At 35.0% G+C, this 23,645-nt stretch overlaps 6 protein-coding genes across 6 annotated transcripts; 3 read left to right on the forward strand and 3 right to left on the reverse strand.

The window, feature by feature from the left end:
- Positions 1–2,563: 2,563 nt before the first annotated feature.
- Positions 2,564–4,791, forward strand: LOC122586111 (L-type lectin-domain containing receptor kinase VIII.2-like). Its single transcript, XM_043758223.1, has one exon. The coding sequence runs from the start codon at positions 2,625–2,627 to the stop codon at positions 4,644–4,646; it is 2,022 nt and encodes a 673-aa protein (XP_043614158.1). The 5' UTR covers positions 2,564–2,624; the 3' UTR covers positions 4,647–4,791.
- Positions 4,792–5,143: 352 nt separating this feature from the next.
- Positions 5,144–6,537, reverse strand: LOC122586123 (40S ribosomal protein S25). The gene is made up of 4 exons (XM_043758233.1): positions 6,429–6,537; positions 6,229–6,303; positions 5,510–5,644; positions 5,144–5,375 (listed from the first exon to the last, which is right to left on the reverse strand). The coding sequence occupies exons 1-4, from the start codon at positions 6,429–6,431 to the stop codon at positions 5,262–5,264; spliced, it is 327 nt and encodes a 108-aa protein (XP_043614168.1). The 5' UTR covers positions 6,432–6,537; the 3' UTR covers positions 5,144–5,261.
- Positions 6,538–7,566: 1,029 nt separating this feature from the next.
- Positions 7,567–8,349, forward strand: LOC122590452. The gene has a single exon (XM_043762658.1). The coding sequence runs from the start codon at positions 7,567–7,569 to the stop codon at positions 8,347–8,349; it is 783 nt and encodes a 260-aa protein (XP_043618593.1).
- Positions 8,350–10,341: 1,992 nt separating this feature from the next.
- On the reverse strand, positions 10,342–18,829 carry LOC122606563. Its single transcript, XM_043779408.1, has 10 exons — positions 18,441–18,829; positions 17,318–17,390; positions 17,103–17,214; positions 16,533–17,033; positions 16,319–16,426; positions 15,572–16,206; positions 14,916–15,162; positions 11,512–14,794; positions 11,350–11,414; positions 10,342–10,685 (listed from the first exon to the last, which is right to left on the reverse strand). Exons 3-8 carry the CDS (start codon positions 17,155–17,157, stop codon positions 14,691–14,693), a joined length of 1,650 nt encoding a protein of 549 aa, XP_043635343.1. The 5' UTR covers positions 17,158–17,214; positions 17,318–17,390; positions 18,441–18,829; the 3' UTR covers positions 10,342–10,685; positions 11,350–11,414; positions 11,512–14,690.
- Positions 11,522–13,378, reverse strand: LOC122590463 (ATP-dependent DNA helicase PIF1-like). Its single transcript, XM_043762668.1, has 2 exons — positions 12,174–13,378; positions 11,522–12,068 (listed from the first exon to the last, which is right to left on the reverse strand). Exons 1-2 carry the CDS (start codon positions 13,376–13,378, stop codon positions 11,522–11,524), a joined length of 1,752 nt encoding a protein of 583 aa, XP_043618603.1.
- Positions 18,830–21,873: 3,044 nt separating the features above from the next.
- On the forward strand, positions 21,874–22,930 carry LOC122585149 (glycine-rich protein 5-like). Its single transcript, XM_043757259.1, has 2 exons — positions 21,874–22,342; positions 22,516–22,930. The coding sequence occupies exons 1-2, from the start codon at positions 22,123–22,125 to the stop codon at positions 22,833–22,835; spliced, it is 540 nt and encodes a 179-aa protein (XP_043613194.1). The 5' UTR covers positions 21,874–22,122; the 3' UTR covers positions 22,836–22,930.
- The last annotated feature ends 715 nt before the right edge of the window (positions 22,931–23,645 follow it).

The following is a 23,645-nucleotide window of genomic DNA, read 5'->3' on the forward strand; positions in this document are numbered from 1 at the left end:
TACATGATTAAAAAATACAGTACATGATTAAAACACGAAATAGATAATAAAGCTACGATTACTCTTCATCATCTTTGATTGACATTTTTCCTAATCCACGGTGAGCCGTTTCATTGCCCTACCACTTGTCGTGTTCTGGGCATTTCACTTCCCACGTTGATTTGCCTTCTCCGCAGTTGTTGTGGTACGATTCTGCTCAAGTGTATTGGTCGGTCAATGTGTGACCGGCCTTAAAAACATGATTGATCGCCCTCTTCACCCTTTTGCTCTCATCCTGCAGAAAATAAGAATATGTCTCTTCCTGTTTCGAGACCCTGCGGCCTGGTGCTTCTATTTCCTGAACGTGTTGGTCGCATTGGTGTTTCTTCTTCTGTAGGTAAAGCAGTTCCCTAGAAAGTTCATTTTGAAGGAAGGTGTCCTCTTTGACATCTTCCATGATTTGTGCTTTCATCTCATCTTCGGTGAAACGAGGTCAGTGAATGTTCTTATTTGATGATGATGATGATGATGATGATGATGATGCCATTTGGATTGGTAAGTGAGTTAGCAGATGAAACAAGTTTGAATATTGATAATGTAGTTAGCCGTGATAATGTGATGAAACTGGTTAAGGTTCTGGGTATTTATTATAGAGTGATAATGTAGCTAGCCGTTAAGGGACGGTAAATGTAAAATTTTTTGGCCGTTTGAGGGACTGTAAATGTAAATATTTTGAATTTTGAACGTTTGAGGAGCGTCTGTGACTTCAGCTATAAATATTGTCTCATTACCAGATATTTCATTTCAAAACTCACACTTTTATACATCTGCAATGACTTCTTCATCAAATGCCCCTAACCTAAAACCACGAATGACTGTCGATCAAGTGAATGATAGTATCATGGCTGATATCCTCGACCACCAAATGTGCAAAGACAACCTTGTTCAAATTGGTAAAAAACTTCAAGCGAAACAGAAATGGTGTGAAGAACAAATCAAATATATACAAACGGGCCATTGTACTGAGCTTGAGTGTCAATACTTTACTTATTTGCAGGGAAAGTTTGACAAGATTCAAGAAGCTGTGGAAGAAATTGCTTGTGTGGTCATCACCCTGAATGAGTTCATCAACCAGGCCAAAACAGTTATGCCCAAAAGAAATAAGTGGCCTCTTTTAATATTATGTTGTATGTTTTTTCTTTATTAAGCTTCTAATGGTTTAAAATTATGAATAAACTTATGTTCTTAAAGTAGACTTATTTTATTCAAATACTTAAAAACATTACAATAGTAACAGACAACACACAATTCAAAGTGCTAAAACACAATTAAAAAACAAAAACACACTTAATTATTATAAAAGTTGGGAACATTCATAAGCTCCTGGAAACACCGCTCGTATTTGAAGTCCCTCCCATAATTCTCCCGATACTCTTGATTGGCCGTTACATAAACCATCTCAGCCGATAAAGTCCCCTGTGCCTTCAAATTTTCAATTTCAAAAATGACCGTTGTTTTCAAATTTCAAAAAAAAAAGAAGTTTTTTTTTCTTTTGTTTTTGGCTTTTTCCTCCGCTCCCCTTCGTCTACTCTCATCGATGGATAGAACTAGCTTGAACGATGCAGCCGTCGACGAGGAGCTCCCTATAGCTTCCTGGTCGAAGACCCATCGATGATGTGTCGACGATGGCTATAGGGAGAGGCCTTATTATCTTAATTTGCATTAGGTACGTTCGTAACATCATTGATTTCAGATATCGACTTATTTGAGACATATGTTAGGTTCAATACAATAGACAATCTTGATTTATACGGAAAAATGACTCATTAAAGCTTGATTAGTTGGTCAAGTCAGGATCTGAGTATGATAAGGTTAATTAGCTTGTTTTACTTCTTTTGTGATGACCATTAGCTACCAACAACTTCACAGAAGGTTTGGTTATCAAGGTCTGTCACTCATGTAGGATCGAGGGTTCGAATCTTGGGGGTGATTGTCCGCTTGGATGCATCTTTTAAAATGAGAACCGCTAAGACTATCCGGAGCAAGGCTTTCTTTTCTAGGGGCATCTCGCGACACATGGCAGTCCAGTCATCAAGGGGCATTTCTTTTTATTTGTTGGAGCAAGGCGTTAGATAGAAAGCCCCAACATGGACCCACTAAGATTACTTCTCTCTCATGCATGTGTGTGTGTTTCTTTCTTCCTTTTTGGCGTCCCTTTTCTCACGCCCCTTCAATTTTTTTGTCAAAGAAAGCCCCTTGGGGCAATGTTCCAGGGCTTTCCAGGACTTCCTGAAGGTGAAAAGTAGGAAAGAAACGCCTTGCTCCTAATAGTCTAACAATTAACTAGGCGTTAAAAAAAAACAAAACAAAACAAAAAAGCGCAATAAGCTAAAGCTAAACAACACCTTCATGTGTCCTTCACTCCTTTGTCCTGACTCAAAAATATCGTACCTACAATGGCTAACTAAATCACACACGGGTATATCCACAACCACAAGCTCAAAGAAATGGACATCTCTTCTATCATTCACAAACACTAGTTTTTGTTACAAAATCATTCTATCAATCATTTATTATCCAAACCAAAGTACCAAACATTCTATTTATCTTCTCTAATACCTTCCATCTCATTTTTACTTCAAACCATGAAAAAGTTATTAGCATTTATCATCTTATTCTTTCATGTTGTATCAACTGATAGCAATAAACCAAAAGATGGAGTTGTTATTAATGTCACAAAACACTTTTCTTTCCAAAATTTCAACACCCCAGTAAATCTTCATAATCTCATGCTACTTGGCAGCTCCAATATTGATAAAAAGGGCCGGGTTCAAATACCCGATACAACAAACATAAATGTCGATTTCAAACACTTGGCTGGTCGCGCAGTTTATGCTTTTCCAGTCCGGGTTTTTGACCCTGTCACACGAACCCCGGCTTCTTTCCAAACAACTTTCTCATTTCAGCTTGAAACCATACAATCAAACGCATCTTTTACCGACGAAAATGGTGGTGAGAGTGGTCATGATTATGGCGGAAGTGGTTTCACGTTCATTTTAGCACCTGATGAGTTCACAGTGGGACGGCCTGGACCGTGGTTAGGCATGCTAAATGATGCGTGTGATGAAGAATATAAAGCCGTAGGGATCGAATTTGATACACGCAAAAATGTCGAATTCAAGGACCCTAATGATAACCATGTTGGGATCAATTTGGGTTCCATTATTTCAACTATCACAGTTAATGTATCTGAATTTGGTGTTAACTTGAAAGATGGTGAGATACATAGAGCTTGGATTAATTACCATGGTAAAGACCGAGTGCTGGACATACGATTAGGTTCTGACCGCCTTGGTTACCCTTCAAAACCTGTATTTTCCGGGCAACTTGATATATCCGAGTTTTTGAAAGAGTATATGTTCGTTGGGTTCTCGGCTTCTACTGGAAATTTTACTCAGATTCATAACTTGATTTCCTGGAACTTTACGTCAACTAGTCAAGCTTCTCTTCGTGTACCCTCACCTGAAGCCTGTGAAAACAAGATTGTCGTTGATAATGGCGATAACGATGGTGATAATGACCGTGACACGTTGGAGAGTTTCTTTATATTCATGGCAGTGGTTTTGCTTGTGATTGTTGGTTTTGTGAGTTTATACTACAACAGAAAGCGAACTGGAGAGGAATCGAATGAGGTGGCCATGCTTCCTGCAGCAAAAGAACGACCTCGTCCACCAAACAAACCACGACACTTCACCATTGCGGAGATTTCATCGGCTACTCGGTGTTTTGATGAGTTACACAAGCTGGGATGTGATGAAACAGGGGATACGTACAAGGGTAGTTTGTTAAACGGGTGCCCTGTGGTGGTTAAGAGGTTCTCAACGGGTTATTATGCATCACGTGGTGTTAACAGGCGTCGCATGGGCAAAGAGATCAAGTTAATGAGCAAGTTACGCCACCCTAATTTGGTGGCGATTAGAGGGTGGTGCTTTGACCACCAAGAGACCATGGTAGTCTATGATTATGTACCCAATGGAACCTTCAACGATTGGCTTTATGGGATTGGTGTTTTGCCATGGAGTCGACGGCTCAAGGTGATCCGAGATGTGGCACACGCATTGACTTACCTCCATTCACAAAAACTCGCTCACAAGAATGTGAAGACAGGTAGTGTATTTATCGATGTAAGTTTCCGAGCCTTGCTTGGGGATTACGGGTTTGTGATGCCAGGTGTGGATTCAAACCGGTTTGAGGATGCAGTGAGTCAACCAACGGATGTTTTTGAGTTTGGGGTGCTTGTATTAGAGGTTGTTGCAGGTAGGACTAGGTACCAGTCTGGGTCTGACACTCAAAGCGATGGTGAGGGGTCAGACTTGGACCTATTAGAATGGGCTTGGAACATGCATGTGATGAACGAGAAAGAAAAAGTTGTTGATACAAAGATAGGTTCAGCGTTGAACATGGACCAGGCGATTCAGGTAATGGAGATCGGGTTATTGTGTACATTGAAAGAAAATAAAGGTCGTCCGAGTATGGCAGAGGTGGTCGAATATGTGCATTTTGAGAAGGAAGTTCCTGAACTGCCCTCAAGTCGGCCGATGTCTCTGTTTCCTTATACAAGCACAACAGAGCTTTGTTATAATTCTTACATATGCCCTTTCAAGTAATCCTACATTACAGTAGTTTATACCTAGAGTTGCATTTGATATACCGTTATCATTAATGTAATCTAGACAAAATTGTATTATTAATCTGTCAATTGTAAATCAGGCCCTCCTATGTAATTGTTTTTGAGGTAAAGTGTTTATCATACTAGCAGTTCCAGTAATAGAAACAAAATAAAAGGAACATATGCAAGATAACTTTCTAGTTACAGATTTCAAATAATCTTTTAATCCAAAAGGTAGTAAGTAGTTACAGAGAGCAACTTTATTTTGTCGGCTTAAAATCACTAACCAATTTGATGAGAAAAAAATCACAATAATGAGTACAAGCTATGACCACAGAACAGAATCAGGGCCAACAACAACACGTAGTCACGTAACAAACCCAACCAAGGACAAGTTTCTGGACAGGATAACGTCCCCATCTAAAGATCAGTCAGAAACTTCTTGACTACTATGCAAGAACACAAGCAATTCAAGCAATAAGCAAAGCAAATGAATGAAGGAAACAAAAATCGGGAATGCATTAATGTATAAACTCCTGAGAAACAAAGTAATCGAAACCGAAACAGAAAATCAAGCCTTCATTAAATCTAAAGATACAATAGCCTGCATAGCTTAAGTGTTGGTAGCTCGGGTATAGATTTGTTGGCTAGCATGAGTAGATACCATCCTAATAGCACCTCTTGCCATCAAATCCTTGATTGCCTTTCTTGCCAACGAACCATTAATCTAAAAGAAAAACAGTTTATACATCAGTGATGAGTATTGAAAACGGCATAAAAAATCAACATGTCAAAGAACCAATATACACATGAATAGATTATACAAAACTTCAAAGACGTCTAGAGAGAATTAAGCAGTACCCTTAATCTGTCTGACAAGATAGAAGGAGTGATGAGTTTGAACTTTGGAGCTTCAGAAAGAAGCTTGTCATAAGTCGCCTTATCAAACAAAACCATGTTGTTTACCTTCTCCTTTTGCTTTCCTTTGCTCCATTTCTGCCAAATTTCAAATCATAAACAATCTTAATCTTCACTCATAACATACGACAAAAGTCGAACTACCAAGCCTCACATTAGTTTTACTATCTCTACCTTATTCTAATCACGATTATCTTCCATATATTATATGTGTCTTATTAACAAACCAGCTTCTGTTACGTTTTCCCCCCACATTTATAAACAATACGATGGTTTTAAAAATTTACACAACCGCATCAAAGCGTCCGCATTTTCACTAATCATATAAAATTAACGCTAACAAGCTAGTATAGAACCAAACATTTTAGCAATGTGTCTGCATTTTCAGTATCATGTTAATTATCGAACCCATAAAAATTAGTCGTCTCAACATCAAAATGAAAGTATCAATACTTTAACAATGTGATTTATGGAAAAACAAATAATAACAAAATTATCATCAATTTAATAGCATCAATGTTTATGTTCTTTCTGTGTAAATGTATACAATTAAATAATATATATCAGACATCCTAATATATACAATTAATCAATATATATAATATAATATAATAGCAATACAAATTTATTTATAAAAAAAAAAAAAGAGAAAGAAAAGGGACCTTCTTTTTCTGTTTGCCACCACCGGACTTGGCAGGCTTGGATGACGGAGGAGGAGCTTTCTCCTTCTTAGGCGCCTATACATACAGAAATAAATATAGATATATTTATAATTATTATTAACAAATTGTATAAAAATAAAAGAAAAGGAGAAATAATTGTTAATATGAGATGAGTGTAATCAAGAGCATCTTTTACTTACCATGAAGAAGAAGAAAGAAGAAGTCTGGTAGTGGTGTTTGGGTGGTGGCTAGGGTTAAGATGTAAAACAATGTATGAGATTTTAAGTATTTTTATGTTGGGCCTGCTGCTTGCTAGGGTTTTGCTTTTGTGTTCTTTCCTTTCTGGGCTTGCCCATGGTTATTAACCGGGCCGGGTTTTACCAGAATTAAGAACCGAAAACTACTTCCAATATGACTACATGAGAGATAAAATAAAATTAATCTCTGTTTTACTTTTAACTATCAAGTAACATGAGATAACTTTTATTAAGATACATTTTTTAAAGCATGGTTACGTAAATATGCATCGTAAAAGCATGGAATTGGAACGGGTTAATTATAAAACAATTTCAATGAACTTAAATTTGCCATTAAAAGATAAAAGTCAAAATAATACGTCTTTATTTAAGAGTTTTGTTAATAACAACCCTTAGGACTGTCAGTATTAGTTAATTTGATGCATTAAAATTTGTACTTTGTCTTGCGAAAATTTAGGGGGCGGTTATTGATATATACAGTACTACTTTTTATGCATATAATAAGCTGACAACCATTTTCCTTTATTTAATTAGATCAAAACAAGTTTGGATCTCAAGATTTGAAGCCTAATTCTATGGGCAACAATTTATGAAAAGAATGAAACAATTGCTACTATTTATTGGGTCAAATGGGGCCTTTTATTGCTCCACTTACATATTGGGCTTATAAGCTTCTTATTGGATAATTTTATTACCCCTACCTTTTAATATCCGTATAAGATAAAAAATGATCTTTGATCTTGCAAGTTATTATTATGAGTATAAAACTTTTAACTTCTATGTATAGGGACAAAGATATTGATCATCTGCTCTAACCTTGCTAGTTTCGTAAGGAAAAATTAAAATAAACAACTTTTATTTTAACTCTATTACGAGTAATATTTTATGAAATTATCCCTCCATTTTGATCTTACTACACATAACATCCATGCAGTTAGGTGCATATCGTTTTCCCAACTTTAATATTATATCGAAGATAAGTTGAGTTTGTATTTCTATATTCAAATAAAACGTTCGATTTTAGGTGGGAAATGGTGCAAAAACATCTTTTTGGCATGATGTGTGGAATGGAAGTAACAACATGGCTTCTAGATTTCCCCGTTTATATAATCTAGAACAAAATAAAAAGGTTTTGATTTGTGATAAATGGAGGAATAATAGTTTAGTGTATGAATGGAGGCGACAGATTCGAGGAGGGGCAGAGGAAGTTGAACTTAGTAGCATTTTGTCATTGCTGAATACATCTGTGCTTAGCGATGTTCCTGATAGATGGGTGTTTTCTACATCTAACTTGAAGGAGTTCTCGGTAAAAGGGGTGCGAACATTGATTGATAACAAATCTTTGCCCATCACCACCTTGGTTACTAGATGGAACAGAAGTGTTCCTCGAAAAGGTAACATTCATATGTGGCGTGTTAGTCTGGATAGGCTCGTAACCCGAAACAATTTGGCTTATAAAGGTATAGATATCCCGTTTATTCGCTGCCCCTTGTGTGATAGTTATGTTGAGACTTGTGATCATGTTTTTGGTTCATGTGAGGTTGCTTCTTATGTATGGGCGGGTGTCTCTAATTGGCTACAAATTGTTCTTTTGGCTTCGCATGGACCAACTGAGCTGTTACAGTCCGTTGATATGATGCAGATTTCCATGGAAAAAAAACGTATTGTTGAAGCTATTGTCTTTTGTGGTTGTTGGTCTATTTGGAAGTTTCGTAATGACAAGGTGTTTAACAAGGGGAAGCAAAGAAAGGAGTACATCATCAATAGCATCATTGCCTATTCATACTTGTGGGTATCTAATAGAATTAAAAAGAAACACATGTCGTGGGTCGAGTGGCTTTCTAATCCTTTCTCTTTCGTTTAGTTTGTTTCGTTTTATGATAATATAGTTCGCTTTGTAATTGTATCGTTTGTAATTATTGTGTGACCTTCTAGTATCTTGCTGAAGGTCCATATATTCTTAAGATATTTATAATTTTGATGCCATTAGAAAAAAAAATTTATCTTGTTATAATTCTGTGCCAACTCGATCTATTGTTTTTAATTGTCCTAATCCAAATGATGTTTCTTATTATTCTATGTAATTTGCTCAAATGAAGATAGTGAAAGTTGTAAGCATACATTTATATATACTAGCATGATACCCGCGCAATACGGCGGTAGTGGCAGTGATGGCGGTTTGATGGTGGCGGCAATGGTGGTGGTAGTGTTAAATGGTGTAGATTGATGTAGATGTAATTAATGCAAAAGTGGTAGTGGAGATAATTTAGAAGATAAAAGTTTAGGGTATAAATTTAGTTAATTAGCAATAATTAGGTAATTTTTTATAACTAATAAATGAGGGTTCATTAAGTGTAAAATAATCATTTACAAACTCTTCTTTTTCTAACTTTTCAACATGTTATAATTTTTATAATACAGTAAAGATATTTTTTTTTCTTGTATCACGGGAATTGAATAGGAGTCAATATACAACTACATTTTGTTCTACGTTGTCAATCATTGCACATCAACATTCCGAACGATCCCACCCACTAAAGTACACCACGCGTTTAGCTAAGTGGTTGCAACTTTTTCTGAACACCAATGCTAGAATACTCCAATATTTTTTATTAATTAAATGAAGTATAATAAAGTTGTATTTATTGTAAGCATAGTTTTTATAGATTGAAAAAGCAGAATATATATGCATATGTATACATATGTATTTTTCAAAAACCAGCAGATAATTATATTAATATACCAAAAAAAAAAAAAGTAATATATTGTAATTGCTAAAATCCAAAAATGTTATGATACAATAGCAATATATGAAAAATAATCAAATAAATTATAGATAACATATAAACGTACTTAGAAACACTGAAGAAGCCAGAATTGGTTTCAAGGTGGAATATCAAAATACTAAATAATATATAAGTCAAAATTAATATATACTAAAAGAAGAGTCATCTCGACCATTAGATATATTCATTTCTGAAAAATAAGCAAATATAAAAAAAATCTTTAAAATGGACCAAAATTTACAAATACGGAAAAAAAAAACACCTTAACGTTAAATTACTATATTACTATATTACTATTAGTATTACTATTACTAAAACAGTAAAATTATCTACCAATAAACTAAAACATGATTGAAGTTTTTTTTAATAAACACTTGGCGTATTTCATGCACGACATGTGTAACTTTTAATTTTATTAAAAAAAATCTTAATTAAAAATTATCTAATAATTATCAAATACTAATACATATATTTATCCAAATATATTGTTATCATTGTGATTGTAGGAGTAGTAGGTTTCCTATTCTTAAGTTAATTTAACTAATTATAGATAACCGTATGACTTATGTTTTTTGGCTTTTAAATTTCACTTATTTTCAATACACTTTTTAATTAATTTTGACCGTCATTCTTAATTAATTGTAATCTATTTAATAACTTAAATCTATATGGTTAAAAATTAACAAACGGCATGAACCAAATTTTACCATCATAATTATAGATTAGATACATTATATCTTTAAATATATATATATATATATATATACGAGAGGGGTAGTGCCCGCGCCATGCAACGGTGTAATTGTAGTGCGGAACTCGAATCGAAATCGGATCGGTGAAGATTGAGTTTTGTTATTTTTTTCTATTTTTAATTGGAACAAAAGTATACTCATATTTTAATTGAACATAGTACCCGCGCAATGCGGCGGTAAAAATTTACAACGTGCGATATATCGTGATGTCGACATTTAACAAAGTGTAATAAGTATAAGGTAACATGAAATTTGGGAAGTTACATGGCTCTGTTACGAACTCAAAAGCCCTAAAACCAAAATGGTGACATTGATATGTTAAGTCAAAAGCATTAATAATGTATTTCTAAAATATCAAAGTAACAGAATTGTTGCATACTATGAAGAGGATGATTGTCCACAAAGATATAATACTGGTATGACACTTATTACAAAACTAACAAATAAACCATACCATTATATTAAAATAAAAGCTGTTGGAATTATATGATTATTAAGTCTTTGTTTTGCAATATACCCAATCTTCATTCCCTGAGCTGTTCATATCTTCATTTCCAGACACCGCCATTGTTTTGAATCTACTTTCTAAAAAGTACTAAGAATGAAACAATGGCTAGGCCGTTCTGCTGATAATATTAGTGACTCGACATATTCCCTACAAACTGTGGCAAGCAACAATCAGATGATGCAAGTACATATACCAAAATTATAGTTGTAAGCAGGACCTATGAATGGTGAATCTGAAGCAACAAATTTGATCTTTGTACAATACATCAGTTTCTTAATTAAAAGGGACAAAAAAAACTTCTCGTAAACTCATCCTGAATGGACCTGGCAAGTTTTGAGTTGCACTAAAAAACTCATATTTTAAACTGGCCCCCTTTTTCGACACTGGTAGAGAAAGACATACTCTAGTATTTGTCCTATTGGTGTATCATATGGGGGTTACCTACTGTTGGAATGCTCTTGTGTGTTACAGGGAAGTAACATCATTCTCTAATTCACTTTATGATGCTGGAAATCAGTCAGCAAGTATGCCCCCACCAAATGATAATCATGTCAAGTCATTTAATGACTTGGTAGAAAAGGACCAAAGCAAGAACACATGACAGAGTCCTAATCAAACAGTTGTAGTAGGGTACTAAGCTCAAACAGGTTAGTTAAATGCGCAACATTCTATAGTTAGTCAAACGGGTCGCTGGACAAACACTTAGGTCTGAAGGTAATGTGCAACAACATCCATCAGCTTGTACATTAATGGTAAGGGCATACAAATACATTTAAATTACGTTACATTAATGTATAATAAGCAAAAAGAGTTTTAACCTGAACACAATGAGGAGAAATCGTCTGATGAACCAAATCCAGAACTGATGATAACACTAACAATCCTGAACAAAAAGAAAATCAAAACAGTAAATGATAAATCACTATTATCATAATATACATACAGCATTAAGTATTTAAACCCTACATAAACTTAAGCACCTTTTATAAGCTATGCATCATGTAAAACTTCCCTATACACCACATTTGAGGTGTATACTCCGAGTTGAGGAAATTCTTGCGTAGGCCTAACCAACACTTTCACCTTTTCACGTGATATCCCCCTAGATAGTGCCACATAAAGCTGTCCATGCGAGAACACAGATTCCGGTAGGTAAACCCCGACGTTTGGAATGGTCTGGCCTTGCGCTTTGTTTATTGTCATTGCAAAGCTAAGACGAACTGGAAATTGCTTTCTCTTCAACTTGAAGGGGAACATATCATCTTCAGATGGACAAAGAGAGATTCTGGGTAAAAAAACTCTTTTCCCGGCATGCTGACCAACCGCTATTTCTGCATCGATGACATTTCGCTGGAATCCTTTGCATATCAACCTTGTGCCATTACACAGCCCGTCCGATGGATCGATGTTACGTAATAGTATGACCGGGCATCCAACTTTGAGTCGAAGACAATGAGGGGGCAAACCACTAACGTTAAGTGAGTTTAAAAATTCAATTGGATAATAGTTGTTAACATCGTCTTCTGCCTCATCAAAGCTGTAATAGATTTGCTCCTCCCCACAGAATCTACTAATCAACTCGTCATTTATCTCATCGACATTATCATTTTTAGTCGACAGTATTGCCCTCGAAGTTATGTACTATGAAGAATTTCCATTGACTTCCATAGACGGGAATATGGCACTAATTAAATCCTCTTTTGGTTTAGCTCCATTAGTGTATGGGATGGTCATATCATCAGGTATGCGAATAAAGTTTCCATTAATCACTTCCTCATCCCCGTCACCAACTTTTAAAAGGAAATCTGAAAACCATGGATCAGTTCGTGCTCTCATATTTACAGTTAGACGCATCTTTTTGATACCGGACCACAAAGGTGACATACGTAGGCTCGAGTCTACAATCTGTGCTCGGGTTCCTTTTTTGACAACCGGCAAAACCTGTCTGAAATCACCTCCCAAAACCATTATTTTACCTCCAAATGGTTGTCTTACGCCTATTATGTCTTGCATTGTTCGATCCAATGCCTCAACCGCTTGTCGTTTAGCCATCGAGACTTCATCCCATATGATAAGTTTGGCCTTAAGAAGTGGCTGAGCAGTCCCACTTTGTTTACTGATGTTACAAAGAGAATTATTATTAAGCTCCAGGGGAATCTTAAATCTTGAGTGGGCTATTCGACCACCAGGCATGTTATTAGCCGCTGCCCCAGACGAAGTAGTGGCCACGGCAATCTGCCCACGGGATTGAACCTCAGCAAGCAGAGCATTATACAAAAAGGTTTTCCCTGTTCCGCCTGAGCCATCTACAAAGAACACACCTGAACAATCATCATCAACGTGCCTGATGATCGTATCGTATGCAAACCTCTGATCAGCATTGAGAGAATCTTTCGCGTGGAGATGATCGGTTTCAACAACTATGGAAGTTTCTTCTTGTAATTCTTGACAACCTCCTGAGTCAATAAAATTTGAGGTCATATGAGGAAGGTCAAAATCATGTAGACTCCTACTCATAGATTGAAGAAATGTCAAAATGTCTTTAAGAACCATATTTTGAACTTGTTCACTATTTTGGGTTTGTCTTCTGTAGTCTTCAGAAAGTGAGTCGTAGTGTTCATCCCATAACCTTCTAACATCACCTGGGTCACAATATACCAATATAGTGGCAAATAGTTGTCTCAAAGGATGTGGAAGTTGAAAGACAGAAGCCTCGGTAAGACATTGCAATAAGCCGTCATCGTTCTCGATCAATCCTCTCTCAACTGCTGATTTTCTAAACAGTTGGTGTTTTACACCGTTGGCTGTGTAAAGATCATCAAAGGAGGTAGGTCCTTTAACATGCATTAACAGCAAGCGTAAGTAGTACCGTTCGCCTTCTGTTGGGTTAGCTGAGACCACCCGACCAATTGTTTTCTGACCTTATCGAGGCATCCAAACATTTCCATGCCACGTGAAGTGTTTCGGAATATCTTTGTACAAATGTTGTCTTGCATCTTCATTCACTCTATTGAGGTCAAAAAAGACTGTCAACATTGTCTTTTTGCCCCGCTCCCAACCTAAAATAGTTCTTGGTGAATCACTTTCCCTAAATCGAACATGATGCTTTTCAGGGAGATGAAGTTGCAACGCCATAACATACGGGTGGATTTTAGAAAGGGGAAACTTGAAGATGCGCCACATTGCCTCAGGAGGGGAGATATAACGTGCATCTTGATATCGTTGAATCTCATTAACCACCACTTCTTCCTGATCAGGGTCGATATGGATGGCTTGTTTATCGTGACCTTTGTAGACATATTTGAACAGATATTTCACAGACTTGATGCTTGAGCAAATCTCCAAATTCATGTGACAACTTCGGGTTGTAGGGTACGAACCATCTGTTATCAATATCATGTTTCCTCTTCCTCACGGTGATCCCATTGGCTCTCCTTCGATACAATGGATATGAGTCGTCTCCTTGAACAGTGTGTTCGTTGAGCTGCCGAGGATAATGAAAACGACATTTTTTTGGATCCCCTTGCATGCATGGACTTTGATCATTTAGACATCCACACGGTCCATGAATCATGTGTGCAACAACCAGTTCATGCAATTTCGGATACCTTGTCGGGTTTGGAATTTCAGCACACACCAGGCTGTCGTATTGGTCAGGAGTGGTAATCTTATGTGATGATTCCATTATCAAAAGAAAATGTGCATGAGGTAACCCACGCTTCTGAAACTCAATGACGTACACATAAGCCTTTACCTAGCCGAGGACATGCTTTTCAAGGAGTTGGTTCTTCAGATCCTCTAGTTTCGCCCGAAAGATTCTTGCAACTAATCCTGGCCGGTCTTGAGTAGTTTGACCGGGTAAGAGTTCGGCAGTGATTTCATCCCAACTTGGATTGTATGTAAATGTAAGGAAGAGATCAGGCTTACCGTCATCTTGTACCAATGCCATGGCATCTAAAAAACGTCGGCGCATGTCGCGCGGACCTCCAATAAAAGATGCCGGGAGCACAACCCTTTTACCAATATTCTTCAATTGAACTCCACCGGCGTTCACACAATCCATTATACCTTGATACAAATCGGCTCTTATTCTTGGCTGGTTATGCTCATAAAATTGCAAACGTGAGGTCTCAATCTTTATATAATTGTCCACCGCATACTATTGCAACAATCTCCCACCTAGGAGAATTACGTTCTCAGTAGGGCGGACCTGGAACTTGTAGCAGTAATACTCCCTCATGGATACTGTCTTCCTACCTCGACCTGTTAGATTGCAACCATGTAAAATAAATTGTTGAAAAAAAAAAACAAAGGATATGACAGTGGATCATAACAACCAAAGTAATAGTAAAGAACTATGTGTATAAAATAAAAAATATTGAACCTTCTCCATCTTCATCATCTCCAATGTTATCTTCATCATTAACAATTTCATCCATTGAAAATCCATTTCTTGGTATTCTATTGTGCCATCCAGACTCACCATTGGGGAAAAACAAATGATATGAAAGTGGATCATAACAACCAAAGTAATGTTGAATCCGTTGGAAATGTTGAGACCTCCCATATAAAACAATGCTTCTCTTGTATGACGTTATGTTGTCATTTCCTTCAACCCATATCCCAGCAACCTATAGTCAAATTATGTTATGTAGTCAAATTATGTTAAGTCATGTAATCTTTCAAAAATTCTATATAATAACGTAAAAACTCGTCGATAAAAAGGTTAAGAATATATTATCAAGACGGGTTAACAGGACACATGATCATTTGTTCACAATATATAATCCTTAAACTGTTATTCCACAAAGACACAATTAGACCAGTTTTGAATGTAAAACGTAATCAAACCACGCATGATCCTTGTAACAATATAAACTTCATTAGAGATTTCAAGAATGATTGTTAGATAATAATGTGAAAAATGATCATGTACCCTCCTGCAATCAACTAAATATCAATAAAAGGTTAACAATAGGATTCAGCTGAAATTCTCTATACTAAAGTTAACTATATATCATTAGAAAGCCTATTTATTACCTTTGATGTTGTAGGACGGTTGTACATTCTTTGGTCAAGTTCCACCGATGCGTTCAAAGTGATTCTATAGCTGTCAAGAGGTCCCAACTGAGCCATGCTGCGAAAGGTTGTTGCATATGGATTTGCAGCAAGAGCACGTGTCACGATATGAACTATGTTCTTATCAAGATTTGGCCATCTAAGCCTCAGATCTTCTTCGGTGTCCGGATCATAGAAGTACAACTGTAAATACCTGGGTGTTCCGTCCCTCGGTACTAATTGATCAACCTGGTGATATATTCCTCCATGAACACGAAAAGTATAAACTCCAGCCGTCATATTTGCCATATTTTTATCCAAATTGACACCCATTGAAGTGAACGAAAAATTTGTGTTGTATGAACATATGTGGTGCCTGAACATCTTTCCCAATTCTGATTGATCCGTAAAGAGATTATAGAGTTCTGCTGGAACATTTGTGACAGCCAACTTTGTCTTTCCTCCCATGCAACAAAATGTGGGGAATTCAAATTTAAACCTTGTTGCTCCACAATAACGACATGGGGGCTGTTTTTTCAACGCTCGATGGTTTTTAGGGACACCGTTGTAAACGAAATCATAACTATCCTGTTCGACTTCCACTTGTGTACTATGTCCTACATAATATTCATATATATATATATATGAGTTGTTTATAAAATAAATATAAATTTCAATATTTATAAAACATTGTTATAAAAACAAATACTATATAAGCTACATAGTAACCTGTTGATGATTGGCCGATGTATGTTGATGATCCTGCTATGAACTCTGATGGTTGAGTGACAACAGATTCAAATATAGGCAAAAGATTTCCAGTCCCACATTGAATGCCTATATATATTAGAAACGTAATTTTGAGGGGTATTGTTAACAATCTATACAAATGGTATTAGTTGAAAAAATAAAGAAGCTACAATAATATATGTACGTTTATTACCATGGAAGCGTTGGCGTGACACGGCAGAAGGAAGTTTTGAAGATCCTGTGAGAGATGCACAGGGTATGGGTGTCTTGTTGTGATAATTTTTTGATGGTGTAACTCTACTTGTTGATGCTATGACTGTATTTGAGCTTCTCCTCGTATGAGATACCTTGTATACACCGGGAGGTGTATTTTCGTTTGCAAATCGTTGATGAACTTGTTGGTTGGATGGTGATATGTTTTCTTTGTTCCCAAAATGTGTGGTAGATTGGGTTTGCAGCTGACTTGAACTTCGCATCATATGCTTCATTGTAGTCCTATAATATGATGAAGGATTTATTCTACCAATTGGCAATTCTGCTAATGGCACCCTTTGTATTTGAGTGGTTCCAGTTGAGCCTGAAAGAGCGGTGGGAGCTGGACTATCTGTATTTACTACTGTAACAGGTGGTTGATATGTTCTTTTTGTTGCTCTTTGCTGTGCATTATAATCTCTGTGGTATTGGTATTTCATTTCTACAAATAAATAGGTTTAAGTTAAAAGAAACTTAAATAATTTGCTAAAACTAAAGATACCGTAAATACCTTTGAGTATATCCGTACTGGGTCCTGACACGTCACCAGCCATGCATTTTCTCATCTTAGCATTCTCTTTGCGCCGCTGGTAATAATCTCTATGATATTGTCTTTTTTTTTTCTGCGATAAAGTAATTTGTTAGTTATTACTGTTCTGATACAACTTATATACATTAATGTATAGTATACCGTTAGCAAATATGGGCTTTTTCCATAGCACACACCTTTTGCCAAATCAATAATTACATTGCTGGCGTTTACTCTTACATCTGCAGCATCTCCAATAGAGCTTTGTATCTACGGTATAACATCGTGAATTTATTTTAGATGATGAATAACTTGAGAAAGTAAAAGGGTCTAATTGTCTTGAATGAATTACATTCACAGAATTGAGTTTTTGAACATGTTGGGCTGTTACTTTTGGGCAGATTAATAGTCATATGATGGGCACAAATAACATTATTTTTGTATGTATATGGCAAGGTTTTTAAATCTCCATTTTATCAATAAAGTTGCCACAAACAACAACATAGGTAGCCATACGTGTTATGTCAAATAGGACCTCCTAATATGCTCATCATATTGATACATTCTCATATAGTTTTATCTAAGCATAGGTGCATTGTCATATAGTTTTACATGTGAACTAAAACATATAAACACAATCCAATTCATCAAGTACAGGATTATTTTGGGAACATGTGATTGCGAGATTGCACTCATGAATGTAAACGCAGCAGAACCTTGAGTCACAATGGATGGAGATACAGCAAAAGCGGGCGTCGGATTGGCTTAAGCATATCAGACCATAAGGGGGGAAAAGTTAGAGAACATTCGATATGTATGATTGAGTCCATATAAATCACTTATTTACGATATAAAATTCTAACTTGCATTGACAAAGGTAGCAGGAGTAGGTGCTACACCAGGTGTGGGCAATTGAGCAACTCCAATGGAATCGGACAGGGTTTGATCAGCTATTTCTGTCATGGTTGGAACAACATGATAGAGGTAATTGATTGGAGATTGAATTGAAGGGGGAGTGTTGATGTGTGTGAGGAATATATGATTGATGAGAAGTTTGATATGAAAACATTTACTTCAAAAACATAAGGGTATGAAAATGTAATTAATAGAAGTATGAATATTTTGGGGGTGTTATTTACATTAAGAATTTATATTTATCGTTATAAATGGCATCATTTGATTCTATTAATTTTTGTAAGTTTTTAATAAGGCAAGTATCTAGTTCTATTCAGCATCGCAACATTCAATTGAAAAAATTATAAAAAAAAAATCAAGAAGAGAGTAGATTATCTCAAAATTCAATTGCGAATAAATATTTACCTCATCATATTGAGTGGTCGTTGGCAGCCTCAATTGGTGGTGACGAGACGGGATCGGATATCATCAGTGACGGCAGCCATACATGCTGATGCGCGGTTGGATTTTGTTTGAAGAAGATGGTGGTGGTGGCTGGTGGTTGGTTGGTCGTGATTGTATCCAACGGTGGCTGCAGATACGTGGGTGGCTGGAGGTGGTTCTGGTTCGGTGGCTGGAGGTAGTTGGGGGTGGTTAGGTGGTTGGATGTGGTTCGGTGGTTGGAGGTGGTTGTAGACGGCGGTGGACTGGTGGTCATTGTAGATGAGGTGGAAGTGATTGCAAATGCCGGCAGTTGGTGGTCAGGCGGCGGTGACTGGAGGTGTACGGTGGCGGTTGGTGGTCACGCCGGAGGTTTCGATGGTTGTGAGATGTGTCATGTCTTTTTAGTGTTACATTTATATTATATATAAGTCTGTGAAGGGCTAAGAATGAAGGGCTAAGAAGGTAATTAACAGTTAGTAGTAAGGGTATTTTTGATACTTCAACGTTGTAATTTGAGAAATTAAAAAAGGCCTTCCTCTATTATAGAGGAGTATATATATATATATATATAAAAGAAACCTTAATTCATAATTAGAGAAATATGAACCCTTAAATAGAGTTCAACTTTTAATTAGAGTCATTATATTATTTGATAATGTCATATAATTTATTTAACTTTTTTATATTTAATTTTATTTTGAAAAATTTAAATTATTATTATTTTCTTATTTAAGTTTGTATACATTAATAATTAATGGTTTTAATGATATAATTATGAAAACTAATAATTTTATAGTTTATATCATTTTTTATCTTTAAAATTAGTTTTTAATTTTTTTCAATAAAATTTTATTTTTTAATGTAATACGTTTTTATTAAATTATGTTTTTATATAAAGAATAAAATTTGGTTATAATGATTTTTGTATAGGATTTTTATCACATAACATTTTTATTAAATCAATGTTTTGAAAACCGGGTCAGATATCAAATCGTCTTTCTTATAAAGAACTAAAAGACAAATATTCAGTCTATAGTAAGCTATCACAATTTTATAGATCAAAAAAATAATTGTATGAAAATTGTCATGATATTATGCATAATTTTAACTTCTATTAACAACATGCGATATATCTATACCACTATATAAAAATTATACCCCCTTGTTGAAACTTTACATTGTTGGGATATGCAAAATTACCATTCTACCCTTAATGAATTAAATCACCACAAACCCTTAATATTAAATTACATCATTAATCCCTCATATTATAAAATATCCCTATTATCCCTTTTAAATCAAACACCTCTACATCAATTACCTACACCATTTGACGTTGCCACCACCATCACTATCTGTCGTCGCCATCACACCGCCGTCATCTCCGCCGCATTGCGCGGGTACCATGCTCGTAGATTGAAAATTAAATTCCTTAGTAATTTTAGTGTATAACTAAATTATTCGAGCAAAACGTTAAAACACAAGTATAATGACAATGCAGACATATCCGGATGAATGAAAGAAATCCAAAAAAAAATGAAAACCTTACTTAGTGAGGCCTCTAATAGATGATGTATTCATTTTTTCAACTGTCTGGTCACTGGTAACCAGAATCTAATTAAACGACCACTAATATAACTTCATGTTTTTTTAGTGGTTTAATTCTTACCTGATTAAACATTTGTCAACTAATGATATTATAAAAATTTAACATGTCATTAATTATGTATGTTTCTCGCGTATTACGCGGATAATAATCTAGTTACTACCAATATGGTAAGTATTATTAAACTTTGACCAATATTTTTATTAATAATGTCATCGTGATTAGGTATCTATTAAAAAAAATCGAAATGCATGTACCATGTTTAAATATTTTCTTTTAAATAAAATCAATTATATGATATATATAAAAACCATCCGTACAACGTAAGGAATATTAGTACTAGTAAAACTTCAAGATGAGCCATAATCAACGTTACATCCTACATAAAATCAATTATTAGTACTAGTTAAAATTTTCAAGATGAGCCATAATCAACGTTACATCCTACATAACTTCACACTTGTATAGAAATTAATATAGCATATTTGTATATCAAGTTATTATAAGAAAACTTGATAATAGCCATGATGAAAACTCGAAAGATAAATTAAAACAAAGCAGTGGTGGCTATCAATTAAAAAAAGTGATATTGACTACATAGTATACAAGTTTTATAATTAACTATACAAATCAATATTACACAAATATGATACATTAATCAAAACATATAGCATTAATATCACATTCTCTTTTAAAAAAAAATGATGAGGGGCCGTCAATGGAGTTTGTGCCGTATCCCTCCTAATTTTGGAGTTTAGTTTAGACACTTTTATTTATTTATTTATTAATTAGCAGTCAACATATGTTGTCCCAATACGTCTCCTCAAAAACAACACGTGCAAAATTTACCTTCTGACTAACTTATACGTGTGATAAAGTGTGTCGGTCGTCTATGTTTCTGAACTTAATCATATTTGCAAACGTCCTCTAAGATTTTTTTGAACATCATAAATATATATAATGTTGATTGTTATTTTTCTCTTTTGAAATATCTACGTACATACAAAATGCGTATGTTGTCCATCACACAATTTGAACTAAGCGGGCAAGTGGGCATGGTGTCTCTTCTAATTGGCTTAATATATATGTCAAGTTCTTAACGAAACTACAAAAAAGGTGATACTATATCTTATAGATATTCCATATATACGTGTAATTAAACTTATTCCTTATATACCCTTATAACTTAATCACCTTATATTTTAAGCATCTTTCGATGCTTTTGTATAAGACAAGTGCTGGGGACTTTTGAAAAAGTGTAAAAAACTATATTACTGTAATTTGGAACTAAGCTACACTCTTTATTAATATCTGTTGGTGAGTTGATGGATAACAATAATACGGAGCACGGTGTCAATCGGTCACCAGGTTTGGACGACACCATTATGCTAGTAACCGGTTAGGTGGGAAGGAAAGTGAGGAAGATGCTCCGTGGCTTGCTCACCACCTCTCTCTTCCTTTTTATTTTTTTTTTATTTTTTTGTTTTTTTGTTTGTTTTTGTTTAATCCGACAAAATAGAAAAAGATGGTAAGATATTCCAAAAAGATGAAAAAGAACGAGAGTGATAAGGCACTATTCCACCCTAACATAATATAATGGGTTTTAAATTCTTTAATCAAAAGAAGTTTGACCAAGTCAACATGCACTAGTATAGACAATTACCCATGCATTGGCTTTACACGTGTTAATGCAAATATGTTAATTAAAAATATACACTTTGTACAATTGTATAGTTATCCTCTTAAGTTATAAGCAAATATATATACTATACTTTTCATGATGAAAAATAAAGTGTACAATAATTCTCACAAAGTATAGATATATAAGGGTGAGGATTCCTTCAAGTTGAGCCCCAAATTTGAATCAAGTTGGGGAGATCTTGACCATTGAATGAAAATCAAGGGCCAAGATCACCCTAACATGACTAGTCATATTAGTCATGTTAAAGACAACTTGACAGAATCCCTTCCTGATATATATAACCCATAAACCGGAACATGTGTATCCACATCCTCTCCTCCCAACATCAATCCACATAGACATCATCAGATATATATATGCCTATGTATATGTTCTTAATTATTAGTGTGAAAAGCAAAAGGGAAAAGAATACGTTTTCAGTGGACAAAAGAAATTTGAAGCATCAAAATTGTGATAGATATATACAACTACAAATGGGTGTTATGATCAAACTCATGATGCTTTTTTTGTTTCTCTTCAACTTTACTTATCATGCATCAGTTGCTAATTATCTTGACAACAACAATCTCTTTTCAGGTTCCTTCTCTTTCATTATTTTTTAGCGTATATAAATGATCTGTACATTGAACATATAACAAACTATCCGATCCCTTGGTATGGTATATATTTATCATTTCTCTCATCTATTTTTTTTAAAAAAAAATCAAACAAATTGAGTCTAAAAGCCCTCAATTATCGGTTTGTTGCAGAAACAAATGGATCCGATGTTTCAACTGTTAGAAAATTTGCACATGCTGGCGCCAGAGGTGGAGGTGGGGGTAGAGGTGGAGGCGGAGGAGAAGGTGGCCATACGGCCGGAGATCAAGGTGGTCGTTCAGCCGGAGAAGGGGGCAACGGAAACGGTGGAGCGGCCATACCTGTTTACACAGCTGGAGCAGGAGGAGCTGCGAGTCAACGCAAAAACCACCATGGTGCTGCTGGGCTTTGTCGCCAGTGCCCAAAAGACAGGCATCTGATGATTGTTGTAGCCACAACATCAGTATCACTTTTATTTCATATACCTATCTAAAAAAAATTAACTAGTGCATATATCGTATATGTATCTTCAGGCTAGTTTTGTTTGTACATGATATATATACTAGCTACTTCCAATTCCAATTCCAATTCCAATTCCAATTCCAATTAATCATGCATATATGCAAGATGATAAATAAAATCCACAAGTTTTGAACTATGTATATATTGCAGGTATATATATTAGGAATTAGGGAAGTGTTATCTATATATAGATAGGTATAATTAACTAAATTGTTGAATAAATTAAATTCTTGGCATGTTCAAATTTGAAACTCAAAACAAATATTATATTAGTAGATTATTATTAGATAGATAAGATAAATAAATAGATATAAGCTAGGTCGGTTTTAGTAATTACTAGATTTTAGATCCGTGTTCAATAGAAATTATCAGATCTTCATAGAATTAACTATTTAAGCCGTAAAAGTTTATAATTTTAAAAATATATAATTCCAATTGTTATACTTTGAAAATTGTAAATAATTACATAAGACATATTGATGGATTTGTTTCCCATAGTCACTTTATAAGGCAAATGTTACAATATTTTCTATATTATAAAATTTTTTTAAACCACTTATACTCATAATGTTATATTAAACATACTTGTGAAAAATTAGAGAAAAGTCAAGAGTTGTAATTGGTCAATAAACAAAAAAGTGTAAATTAGTGAGACTTTTGCTAGAAATATTAATAATGATCATTAGGATACGCGAGATAACATATTTAATTATTGACAAGTTATCGTTTCACAATATCATACATTGACAACCATATATAAAAGATGTTGAAAATAGATTAA

This window comes from Erigeron canadensis, chromosome 1 (genome assembly GCF_010389155.1).
Source record: "Erigeron canadensis isolate Cc75 chromosome 1, C_canadensis_v1, whole genome shotgun sequence".
NCBI classification, from domain to species: Eukaryota; Viridiplantae; Streptophyta; class Magnoliopsida; order Asterales; family Asteraceae; genus Erigeron; species Erigeron canadensis.